The sequence below is a fragment of the Pongo abelii genome, chromosome 10 (assembly GCF_028885655.2).
Source record: "Pongo abelii isolate AG06213 chromosome 10, NHGRI_mPonAbe1-v2.0_pri, whole genome shotgun sequence".
NCBI classification, from domain to species: Eukaryota; Metazoa; Chordata; class Mammalia; order Primates; family Hominidae; genus Pongo; species Pongo abelii.
The window spans coordinates 98,208,190-98,221,474 of NC_071995.2; the positions used below are offsets into that span (position 1 = coordinate 98,208,190).

At 36.0% G+C, this 13,285-nt stretch overlaps 2 protein-coding genes across 6 annotated transcripts in view; one reads left to right on the top strand and one right to left on the bottom strand.

The window, feature by feature from the left end:
• ANKS1B (ankyrin repeat and sterile alpha motif domain containing 1B) overlaps positions 1-13,285 on the bottom strand; it is a 1,278,065-nt gene that overhangs the window by 915,983 nt on the left and 348,797 nt on the right. For all 5 annotated transcript variants that reach the window (XM_024256170.3, XM_024256168.3, XM_024256167.3 and 2 more), the window contains exon 9: positions 8,225-8,368. In XM_024256170.3, the coding sequence (XP_024111938.1) occupies positions 8,225-8,368 (144 nt within the window). The remainder of the gene's footprint in view (positions 1-8,224; positions 8,369-13,285) is intronic.
• On the top strand, positions 809-3,178 carry GARIN6 (golgi associated RAB2 interactor family member 6). The gene is made up of 2 exons (XM_002823625.4): positions 809-1,919; positions 2,419-3,178. Exons 1-2 carry the CDS (start codon positions 1,305-1,307, stop codon positions 2,527-2,529), a joined length of 726 nt encoding a protein of 241 aa, XP_002823671.1. The 5' UTR covers positions 809-1,304; the 3' UTR covers positions 2,530-3,178.

Consider the following 13,285-nt stretch of genomic DNA (forward strand, 5'->3'; position numbering starts at 1 on the left):
ATAAAGGTGATGTTTAAGGCTCTTTGCATTCCATAGCCAGGGTACAAATGTGGTAAAAGCTTAAAAATTGCATCAACAGTTTAAGGGTGAGTCAAAACATAAAATTTATCATGGCTATAGAAACAGAAAAAAAATACATTGCCAATAAAATAGTTATTTCCCCTGGTAACAGAAATAAATTTCCTAATAAAAATAGAAGTTAAAAAAAAAATGAAAATTATACCTAAGCACTTTAAACATTTCACTGAACATAATTCCATACCCACAAACACATACACATGGTCTTACATAAATTGAATCTCACCTATACTATGAGTTTGAAACCAGTTTTTCTCTTATTCTTTAAGAAAAAAAACGGTCAGGGATATCTTTTCATCTCAATAAATAGGAAAACTACGTAATCATTTTTAGGGCTGTAGACTGTCCCGTCACAGAAGCTCCATAATTTATTTAAGCAATCCCCTATTGTAAGACACTAATGCTGTTTACAATTTTTTACTCTACAACAAACATTGATAAACATCCTGTACCAATCTGTTTACCAATTTATCCAATTCTTTCTTTAAAATAAATGTCTACAACTAGAGGAGCTGGATAAATGAGTATACAGAGAATGTATATTAAACTCTTGCCTCTCACAGAAGATTTACCTCTAACCCTTTTGAAAGCAATTTGCCAGAATGCATTAAGGTCCCTAGATGGGTGGGCTGGTGGGGGGGTAGTGGTCTGCTGAGCTGTGGAGGGTGGTGGGGCTGAGGGTGGGGTGGAGAGGGCGGTGTCCCTGCCCTGAGATAGGGACTACTGGGTGACAGAGACAAAGGGGTGTGTGATGGGGCAGGTCACAATGGGTAGGGGAGGATAAAAGTGGTCCTGCGGGGTGGTTCAGCAGCAGTGGATGGTTCAGGTTGGGAAGAAGAGCAATGGAATTGCCAGTTGAGGTTGTGGAATCAAAGAGCAAAGGCTGTTGTGAAGTGGAATATCAGGCTCAAATGGATGTCCCTCCTGAATGAGCACCGACACCTGTGTGCCCGGACATCCACGAGGGCCCTAACACCTGTGCTCCTGACAGCTCCCTGCACTAAGCAGGGCACAGTCTGGATCCAGGGGACTGACTGTCTCTGGCATTGAGCAGTTGGTAATCAATACCCCACCCTGTTCTCAGTCACTTGGGGACAAAAAAGAAAGCCTGCAGAACACGACTGCTGGCCCACCTGCCAGAGTGGCCAAGGAAACAGGATGCCTGCTAAAGCATGTTAAGGAAGGTGTGGAGCAGCTGCTGGGAACTGTCTTGATAAAAGGAAGACATGGAGGACCACTGTATGCTACCGTATTACACAGCCCAAAGCAGCCCCGCAATGGGCATGTTTAACACCTCCATGGGGAAGCTGCAGCAGCAACTGTACAAAGGCGAGTATACTATATTCAGGTATGCACCCATGTTTGAGAGTGACTTTATCCAGATCAGCAAAAGAGGAGAAGTGATTGACGTGCACAACCGTGCCCGAATGGTAACAGTGGGCATTGTTCGCACCAGCCCCTGCCTCACACTACCTGATGTCATGCTGCTGGCCCGACCAGCTGCTGTCTGTGACAATGCCAGCTGTGGTCCTGCCACCCAGAAAAGAGATAGTCCGCCTACAGAGATCTTAGAACTAACCAGGCTGCTTCCCTTGATGTTTGTGAAAATAACCATCCACAACAGCATAAAAAAACAGCTCCACCTGAAGCTTGCCACTGGCCGCTCTTTTTATCTTCAGCTGTGTCCCCCATCAGATGCAAGTGAAGACCTTTTTGTTCACTGGGAAAACCTTGTTTACATCCTGCGACCACCAGTGGAGGCTTACAGTGGTACCAAGGCTATCCTAGCTGGGAACACATTGGACTCATCTGTGTTTGAGGAAGTGCAGAGGAGCCCAGTGGTGAGTCTATGCAGAGACTAGATGGGGCCAGGATGCTTTGGGGGAGAGCAGGTAAAGGTCCTGTAGAGCCTTTGGTGCTGCAGCTCACCTGGGAAATGCATTGCATTTGGAAGGCCTGAAGGCCAAATGAGCTTCCATTTGGAGGCCATGGTACATTGAGGAGGTTCCTAGTGCTTCTCCAGTGTTCTCCAAACCTGAATTTCAGAGATTTCTTAGCTGTCAGCAACTCTTCATTTTATATCCACAGCTGTTCATTTTATATCCAATGTTGTAATGCTGTCCAAAGCATCCTGACTAGTCTATTCTGAAACACATACTATGACCTAGGTAGGCTGATATGTTGTAGGACATGTCTCCCTGCAATTGCCACTTATATACATCGGTGGCAACGCAACATGTTTGTGTACTTGTGCAATAATTTCTTTTTGTTGTTTACCTATAGGAAGAGAAAGGAGATCTTGCTGGTCTCACTTTCTTTGCTTATTTGTTCTCTCCCTAGGGATATGCCATGAAGTTTTGTGAAGAGAAGGAGCAATTCAGAATCAGTAGACTTCACATGAATGCTGAAATGTTTGGGTCCACCTATTATGATTATACAATAGAGATATGAATCCAACATACCTCCCACATATACTACATTCAAGAGTTCACACACCCCTGCAGTCATAAAACCTATAGTGCCTGATGAACAGGCAGGGTAGCAACAGCAGTAGTGATGACAGTAAGCACCACCACAGATACCATGGATGTGGCTGCAACCAAGTCTGCAGACTCAGGAGAGAAACACAGCACTGGCAAAAGCAGCCTTCAGAGGTCCAGGAGGAAGCATAACCAGCATGGCTATAGTGGGTGCTTCCATGTCTTAATCTTGTTATAGCAAGGGCTGCATGCACATTCGTGTCCTAAAAGGGTACTTCAAGCATATCAGTAAGTGCTACTGGCCTCTCCCTAGAGAGCAGCATGAATGTGGTGACTACAGGAGCAGAGAGATACTGAGAAGGCTGTTGCACTGACAGTATCTCTCTGCTACTCAAAGGCTGACTCTCTGCTACTCAGCATTGGGAGTCAGTATCTCAACTCTGCAGGATGAGGCCACATGTGTGAATGGGATGGAAGCCAGAGGGTCTCTACCTAGCTGGATTGACTCTGCAGTAATAACCTCAAAGCCCGGTACTACACATGGTGCAGAGGTGGACATCTCACCTAAGACTGTGAAGGGGAACAACGTGATTCACCATAATAAAATCTATCAACTCAAATTATCTTCTCTAATAACATATGCTCTATTGACAGGAAGGGTAGCAATAAAACTAGTGGCAATTTATGATCAGGCTCTGAAAACTATCTTTAACTTTCCCTTAACTTTATATTTTTTAAATAAATTAACAGATGACAGAACGAAATGTTGAAGATTACTCTCAGATATGATCCTACATTAGGATAATTATTCTAAAACTGTTTTCCAAAATATAAAATGAGAACCCAGGAACACACACACACACACACACACACACACACACACACACACACTGTCTCTCTCTCTCTCTCTCCAGGTTTGAATCACAGCATTGCCACACATTAACTGTGACTTTTAGTAGATTATTTCTTTAAATGGTCACCTTGAGACTATACATGTATAATATCTGGAACATAGTAGGCACTGTGTAAATGGTAGTGTTGAGAAACAAATTCTGAGTTTAATCATACTTTCCAGAAAGAGCTTAATTTTCCCAGTCTCTTCATCTTGATTTCCTTTCTTAAATCTTAATTAACTGCTTTGCAATTGTCCCATAAAAGCTCTATTTACAGTAAATCTTCTTAGTATTTTCCCAAGAATTTTAATCCCCTGACGCTATTTAGAATTCTAAATTTTCATGAATTTGTAGAAACTTCAATCTAGTTACAATGGAAAGATAATTTCAAAGCACTCATCTTTTACCTGGTTCTCTCCAATTTTAGTATTCTTGGAGGCAGAAAAATAAAACGTAATATAGGATCAATTCATAATCTGGACAAAAACTGGAAATTAGATCATTTTAGAATTGTAAGATCCACATCCACGAGATTAGCCAATATTCTAATTTTGCAAGTAAAAAGTCTGCTTGAGTCTAAAGTAATACATCATATGGTTTGATAACCCAGAACCAGAATATATAGGTAACCTGGCGCCCAATTAAGTCTGTATTGTTTCCACAACACTCATGATTCTGATGAGCACTATGCTTTGAATATAAAAGATATTTGATACATGTTTGCTGGATCCAATTAAGGGCTATAAATGCAAAATATAATTTATTCCAATCCAACAAATCTGGGGGTATACAATTTTTCATAGTACTGTACTAATTGTACAGATCCCAAAGGCTCCTGTATATATTGTAAGGAAGCAGTTTACCAGTAGACCCTCACAGCGCTTATGACTTAATGATTTTTAATGGCCTCCAAAAGTGCTTCAGACCTGAAACAAATGGCTTCAAAATATGAAAAACATTTCACAGGTTAGATGTTCTAGCTTTGCAAATTTCAAGGTTACATTACTGAGAAATCACATCTAATCATAAATCACTTTTCAGCAAATAATTTCAAATGAAAAAAATTTAAAAATAAAACAATTTTTGTTTTTCATGTGGTACGTAGCCCAGTATCATATGATACTGGAGACCCCCTAAGAGGCTTTAAAATGACCATATTGCAAACTCTAAACAGAGACCAGCTTTATCTTTGTATTCAAGGACTGTCAGCATGCTTACCACCTTGTAGTCCCTTGATAATCACAGAAGGGATCATTGTTAAAAGCACCGCACATTTTGTATTTTTTCTCTAAATCTTCAATCTGACTCAATCTCTTTTAAAATTGTATATTCCTTTGGTAAATATTTCAATCTTCTTCTGATTACAAATCCTGATGCTTCTTATTACCATCAGATCCTGTTCCTAGGTCACAGTTTTCTTAAAATTCTAAAACAATACATATCCTGTTACCTCATCTCTTCTAATCAAAGTTTAAGAGATAATTTAGATAATAGATACTTATAATAACAGAAAAAGATTTAAAAATTACCATTTGTGAATGGTTGAGAATGGTTGAATCCTAGGTAATAAACTAAAAAACCAGATGAATTCAAAAATGTTGCAAATTGTGTACGTGTGTATGTGTATATACTATATATATGTACAAATATACTATATATACACAAAAATATGCTATATATAGTATATTTTTAATTGCAAAACTACAAAAATTCTTTAATATATTTTGCAATGAAAATGTATATATATAAACACGTTATATATACATAAAACATGTTTACATGTGTATATATATATACACACACACATATACACACACAAATATAAATGCTAAAGGATAGCCCTTAAACAATAATATTCACAGAAACACACACACACATTCTTAAGAATTTATAGTGAGAGGCTGGGTGCAGTGGCTCACGCCTGTAATCCCAGCACTTTGGGACGCCGAGGCAGGCAGATCACTTGAGGCCAGGAGTTTGAGACGAGATTGGCCAATATTGTGAAATGCCGCCTCTACTAAAAACACAAAAATTAGCCAATCATAGTGGCGCACCCCTGTAATCCCAGCTACTCAGGAAGCTGAGGCAGGAGAATCGCTTGAACCAGGGAGGCAGAGGCTGCAGTGATCCAAGATCGTACCACTGCACTCCAGCCTGGGAAACAGAGCGAGACTCCATCTGAAAAAAAAGAAAAATTTATAGTGAGAGAAACATCAGTAAAATAGTCTTATTGCTGGTTTGTTAGATTAAATCCAGTTAAAAAAAACACCCAAAACCTGCATCTCAAGTACATTTATAGATTTAATGCAGTAACAATTAAAATCCCAATAGAGATACTTTTTAAACTCAACATAGTAATTACAAAATACAGATTTTATAAAGCAAGCAATCAAGTCAGCTGCTAGTTTTAATTTAATAATGAATAACACCAACACTAAGTCATGTGGTTTAAAAAATAGAAAGGAAGAAATAAACAAGCCTTCAGAAGTAAAACCAAAACAAAAGGATAAAAACGAGAGGAATATGAGTTATTGTTCAATGGAAAGTCATAGGAAAACTAGATATCAACAAGCAAAAAATAATATAGAGCCATAATTGAAATGTATGTTAAAAGCAGTTCTAGATAAGATGAATTAAATGAAAAATAGGACTGAGAAGCTTAATCAACTGGATAGTTTTTTAAAATTACATGATGCACTTGTACACATACAAATTAAGACAAAAAGAAAAGCTGCAGACTGGGAAAGATTTTGTGGTAAATGTAACTAGAACATCTGAGGAATTAATAAACTTATTGAACAATACCAGTCTTCACCAAGGAAATGGCCAAAGGGAAAGCAAATATAATATTAAAAATTGTAGACCAAAAGCAAGGTACTACCAAGCCTAATAAAATAATAAAATCAAATTTAGAAAAAAGCAAATGTTAGTAAGGTGGTAGAAAATCAGATACAATCATATTACTGACAGCTTTTTGATTTGCAGCCATCTGGCTATTATAGTAAATACCCTGATACTTTATTTTATTTCAATAATTATTTTTAAGATATAAGGTAAACTAATGATTAGGAAATGTATTTTTACAAACACAGTTTTATGAGGGGAAAATGGGTTAAAACATTTAATTATTGATAAACTGTTAAGCAGTTAAGGGTAAGCTAATAAAATACAACTTATGCTTGTTAATTTTCTTTCCCTTTACCCATGTAGATATGAGGTAAAAAACTATATGTAAAAACTTTAAGTGAAGACATGACACCCTAGAATATACACATTTGTTCACTGAGATTCATTCAACTATTACTTCATTCCAATTATTATTTTTTTTGTTTTACATCCATCAGATTTTGCCTGATAAAGAAGACATTTTTTCTTTTCTCTTTTTTTTTTTTTTTTTTTTGAGACAGGGTCTCACTCTATCACCCAGGCTGGAATGCAGTGGTGTGATCACAGCTCACTGCAGCCTCAACCTCCCATCTCAGCCTCCTGAGTAGCTACGGCTGCAGGTGCGTACTACCACACCTGGCTTATTTTTGTATTTTTTGTAGAGACAAGGTCTCACTATGTTGCCCAGGCTGGTCTTGAACTGCTGGGCTCTAGCAATCCACCCACCTCGGCCTCCCACAGTGCTGAGATTACAGGTATGAGATACCACATCCAACCCATTCTTCTGATTTGCCAGGAACTACACATTAGATTGCAGATGCTGAGCATCAAAAGGCTGAATCTCTACCCTTATGGAACTCATGGTTGTTGTATTGACAACAATTCTGTAAAGGTTACAGTAAACTGTCTTAAAGTCCTATGAAGAGATTTTTTAAGTATATATACTGATTTGAATATCCTACTTAGCTTTCTACAATAAATTAATATTGAAATTTGAGTGGCGATGATCAAATTATGATACAGACATGTGGAAGACGTGATGGTTTCTTAGATATAATTGTTTCATATTTGTTGTGACAGAAGGGAAAATATCTTTGAGATGTAACACTTTTCTGGATAAGTACTGTGATTTATTTTCTGTCCTGGACTGTTTTTTCCACCCACGTTCTACGTAATTAACCTCTTAACATTATACCCTTCCATATTAAGTTCTTTGCTTATTGTGCAGAGATATTTCCACCATGGCTTCAAATTTCCTATCTCTGGAATATTTTAGCCATTTCTGAAACTCCTCTTAAGAGTGTATGGTTCACAACACACAACAGGAACCTGAAGGTGATACTACAGAATTAAAGTAGACTTAATGATACTGAAATGACTTGAAACTAATAGTCAATATTTTAGTGTTCTGGTTTCATTTTTGGATTTTATTCCAAAACCTCCAGAAGTACACATTCCCATTATTCTACAATGCTCCATTGTGATGTGAAAAATATAATCACTGGCTATGCTTTTAAACAGCCATAATATGTTTCCTTATAACTATATCTGTAGACAACTTTTAGTTACTTTTTTAAAATAGCATTCTTTAAAATGATATATTTCTGGATTCAAAATATTAAAACCTCATAAACAAGATAACTTTTCTGCATTATAACCAAACTAAATAATACTAATTTTTTACATAAATTATGTCTCCACATATGCACACATATGCACACCAAGTTATATGCACATTTTACTTGACACTTTGAGAAAAACCACAAGATCCAAAGTCACAAAGTGAACAAGATCCTAATTTGATTTTCGAAGGGGAGCGAGATTTTATCTTAAAAACATAGGCAACCATCTTTGTTTTATTGTACCTTAATAAAAGCAAACTTTTACCTGGGCAAGCATGGGGAAGCCAAGGTTCCTACATCCATTACACGGAGTTAATGCTTCCCAAAGTCCTGATGGCCCACACGTATTTTCATCATCATCCTCTTCTTCCACTTCTCCTGGTGACAAATTGATTGTAGATGAGGTTCTCTGAAATTAAATTTATATTATACCAATATATTATATCAATGATATTTAGATATCTTAACATCAATTAAATTCTATAAATGACAGTGGTATATCTCGGCAAACAAGTCAACTCACTTTTAGCCATAGTTACATGGCTGTGCCCTGTGACTGAGACAAAAATATGTATAGTCCAACTTAAGTTAAAAGTGAAAAAAACTAGGTGTGAAAGACTTATAAAATAATATATGAAGTTCATAATGAAGAATAGAACATGATAATGGCCTAATAAAATATTTGAATAGCAACAAATGAGAAAAATCTTATGGTTTATCAAGAATTTAGGTTTAGGCATAAAATTAAGGAAAAATGCAGTCAGGGCACTAACAGGAAAATATTTTATTGAAATGGGAACTCCTGATAAACCAGTTTGTTCAGAATGCCACTGAAATAAAACTTTATAAACTTTTATATCATACATATAACAGGAGTAATGGTTTTAAAATTTATGAGACTACCATATTGAGCACATATATTTTCCTTCGTTATCTCCCAAATCTCACTAAAATGATGGTAGAACATTTATAAAAATGTTTACACCATAAAAATAAGGATGACAGGAGAGATGAACAGACGATATTAAGAAAACTTCTGGATAATGTTGGGTAACTTTTGGATAACAGATGGGTAAGTATTACCTGACTTAGCAAACATGAGAACACTGAAAGCAAAGAACTTTCATGTGGAAAGAATTGGAGGGACTGGCTACCTGTGAAGGTGTAAGTGTAGGGGGGGCAGAAACAGACTGAAACTCAGTATCAGAAAGAATTATACCCCTAGACCCATCTCCTTTTCACCCAGCCAGGAAACTAAATCTTTACCACTGGCAAGAAATTAGAGGTTTATTTTTTTGAAGAAGTTGAAGCAAAAGGATTATGAATTCTAAGAATACAGATATACTGAGTCTCCAAAAACAAGAGAATTAATATCTATATAGTAATGAAGATTCATAACCTACCCCGTGCCTTACCATATTTGCATTAGACAACATGGCAGCACGGTTTATATTCCCAGATAAACAACTAGAATACTCCTCTCTGTAGAAACAGACCTCCTAAGAAAAAAGATCTATAAATAAGCAGGAAAATGGTGGGATCTATTTATCAATCTCTACTGTGAAGCCAACCTCTCAACAAGTTCCACTCACAAGAATCATATATTTGAGAAAAACCTCTAACAGACACCAAAATAAATATAGAGAAAAAAGTTATAAATAGTATCCTCAGAGAGAAGATATTTATAGCCATGAAATAAGAACAGAAAGTTACAAAATACATAAAATCCAATACAACAGTTAGAAAAATCTGAGAAAATTTCCCAAAAGATGAACAGAACTTAAAAGTGGAGAAAACTAGGGGTCAAACCAAGACCTCTAACATCTGAACAACAGGAGCTCCAAAAATTAAGAGTAGAGATGGGAGGGTAAAAGAAATAAAGCACGAAAATTTGCAGAAACTGAGGAAAAACTTCATACTCTAAAAGCCTGCTGAATACTTAGCAGACTGAATTTAAAAAAAAAAAAAGACGTATATGCATAAATAAAAAGAAATACAATAAATTGTCTAAAGGTCTTCTGAATGTAGTGTTCAGCACAACATTGATAGATCATGATTACTAAAGCAAGTAAATATATTCTACATATTGGATTGCAAATAGCATCCTCCCCCCAAAATTGTTCCTTTTAAAAATAGAATATAAGATTTTATTTTTCCTCCTATTTAAAAGAATTTGTTTTCTGCATTCACATTTTAACTTCCCCTTGATCACTTGTCAGTAACTAAGAAGCAATGAAATTAAGTTGCCCCCCAATCAGTCGCTGTCTATAAAATACAATAATAATAACAACTGTTAGACTGAGAACTTACTATGTGACTTGGAGTATCACTGGCCTATTGTCTGTTAACTATTTTAATTCACACAACAGCCATTTGAGGCAAATATTTTTCCTCTCACTTTATAAATGAGGAAACTAAAGAACAGAGAGGTCAAGTAAAACCCAAGGTCACGAAGCTGGCAAGTGGCAGAAAAAGGATTCTAACCCAGACTAGGGGGCTGCAAAGCCTACTCTCCCCTCACCACTACTTTCTGTGACCACTCCTTTGGTACAATACCCTGTAGAGGACAATACACTGAAAAACCACACTGATGCAAATAATTGCAGTTTAAATAAAAGAAGTATATTTGGTGAATATGTTTCTGTTACACGAGTATACTCCTGAGAGCATTTTGCCTTCTGTGACAGGGAGTGAAAATTTCTGCAATTTGATACATAGCAGCCCATGCTTTCATAAATACACACTTCTCAAATCAATAATAGAAGGTGATTACCACAGGGATTTTTGACCCTACAGATCCTTTGAGTAAAATAAAAAATCTTGGGAAATTTAAAATCTTAATCTGAAAGAGGGTATATATAGATATATATATATATTTGATAAAGTTGTTCACAGGAATAAATAAAATGATCAAAAAGGTATCTCCTTTACCAGCTCATGATCAGCTAACAGTTTGACCATCAACATTGATGCGGCACATACTATAAACCACCTCATAGTTAGCCAAGAATTATCAACATTTTAGATTAATCCATTCTTTTCTATTTTGTTAATGGTGCTACAATGATTTAATCCAATCACACAGGGAACTTCCTCTATCTCTTTCTCCTCCCTAAAAAAAAAAAAAAAAAAAAAAAAAAAAAAACTTTTATTTCTCTTCCCTGCTCATAAAGCTCCAATTATTTTCCATTTCACAGCAAATGATATCCAAATTCCTTAATCTGGCTTCAGAGTTCTATAGTCAAATGATTTTTCAGCCCTTTTACTTTTCCACTATACTCACCTCAGATTATAACTAGGTGGAATTGTTTACCCTTGCCTAATCATGCTCTATGCTTTTATTCTTTCTTTCACCTTACTTGTCTGCACAGCATAATGTAGTGGTTAAGGGCTTGGGCTCTAAAATTAGACAGTCCTGGATTCAAGTTCCAAATACTCGCCTCACTAGCTGTATGATCTTCTGCAGATAAGACCATTGTCAGCCTCTCTTTCCTTATCTATGCAATGGAAAACAATACAGTGGAACCTCTCTCAGGGTTTTTTCCTGATGACTAAATGAGGTAATAAATATAAAGTGCCTGACACATACAGCTTCAGTAAGTATTAACTATCATGTTTATTATTTTCTTATAATCCCACTGATTCAAAATAGAGTTCAGATTTCATCCCTTACCTAAAATTTTCCAGATTTCCCACAAACATGCATGATATCATGTTCTTCTGCTTGTCTCTAGCTCTTTGTGCAAATGTTTGCATTTGGTATTTCACATTCACCTTTAGTTGATAGATGCTATAGTGGCAAAGAGCATTGGCTTTTAACTCAAACAGATATACGTTTAAGTCCTAGCTCTACCACTTCCAAGATTTGTGACTTTGAGCAAATCACATAATCTTATTAATCCTTAGTTTCCCTATCTGAAAAAATAGTGTAATCATTTCTACTCGCAGGGCTGTAGGAAGATAAAATTAATTGCTTGACAGAGACTGGCACATAAAAAATCAATAAGTACTGCTATTTTATTTTTTACCATAAAAGAGTTGTGTGTACACACACAGTGTGCTTGTGCAAATATAGTACACAGACACAAGTGTGGCTTATTTACCATCATGAAGTAAGTTATTTGAAAGAAAACATTGCCTTATTCACATTGTATCTCCTACAATGTGTTGTACATAATGAAACAATATTTATTGAATGAATCACTGAATAAATGAGCTTCAAATTATTATTTTCATTTGACTACCTAGAAAATTTTACTAATATTAAGGGGTGTGTATAATTGTATCACAAATATCAAGATTGCCATTTTAGCTTTATTTTATATTAACTATTACAAGTAGCTTTGCAGAAATGAAGAAACTTATCAGTGGTTTAGCACTGCCCCCTAAAGACAGCATATAAATTGGCTGTGTAAAACCATAATTTTTAACTTCATTTCTTTACCGTTAAAGATTTGAAGGAAAATATTTTATCAAGCTACATATAATCTTCAACTATATATGGGAAGAAGCCACTGGAACACACTTAACCTCAGATGGTTTCCTTTATTCCAAATACTGTTCAAACTTTTTACTGGAGAACAAACTGTTTTCCTGAAGTTCCAGAAAGATGGGGAAATTCTACTATTAAAAAAATAGACCTAAATCTATATAGTTTGAACCCATTAGCTCTCTTGGTTATTACACGGTAATAAAGAAAGACTGGACCAATTCTATGTTGTCGCAAATTGAAAAACAGTCACAATAATATACTGTAGGGAGACAAACGAGCTCAATCAAAGAAAAACACTTTTGAGAATAATTATATCAGTCTAACATTGAAGAAATGGGATTTCCCTGTGAGGCAGTGTGTGTTTGTGTGTGTGTGTTTCTGTGTGTGTGTGTGTGTGTGTGTTATGTATAAATTATATGACAACTATATATAACAGTGCTTCAAAATTTATAAAATGCTTTCAGATAGAGAATAGCCCAATAAAATAGAGTAAGAATTATCCCTATTTTACAAGTGAAAAAAACTGATGCTCAAAATGTTACTCGATTTGCAAGATCATCCTACAAATGAGTCCAGATTATAATCCAAGTCCTCTAATTCTAGGTCCTATTGTCTTTCTACCACGCCATGGAAGCCACCTCCTTAATTACTAGAACTCTTCAAGAGGACAACAAATGTTCAAGATTGTCAATGCAAAGGGACCAGGCCAAAAGGCAGAATTCAGGAAAGAGGCAATATCAGAAATGGCGATCAAAGCAAAAGGCAACAATCTGGAATGAGTTAGCAATCTAGACTACTTTATAGCGTTGCCACAGGCCTTTTTGCCTTTGTTTA

What these genes read in the sequence shown, in the direction of transcription:
- GARIN6 (XM_002823625.4), top strand. Translation starts at nt 1,305, where the DNA reads ATGGAGGACCACTGTATGCTACCGTATTACACAGCCCAAAGCAGCCCC. An exon ending in AAGTGCAGAGGAGCCCAGTG is followed by an intron (nt 1,920 to 2,418) that starts GTGAGTCTATGC and finishes TTCTCTCCCTAG; the next exon opens with GGATATGCCATGAAGTTTTG.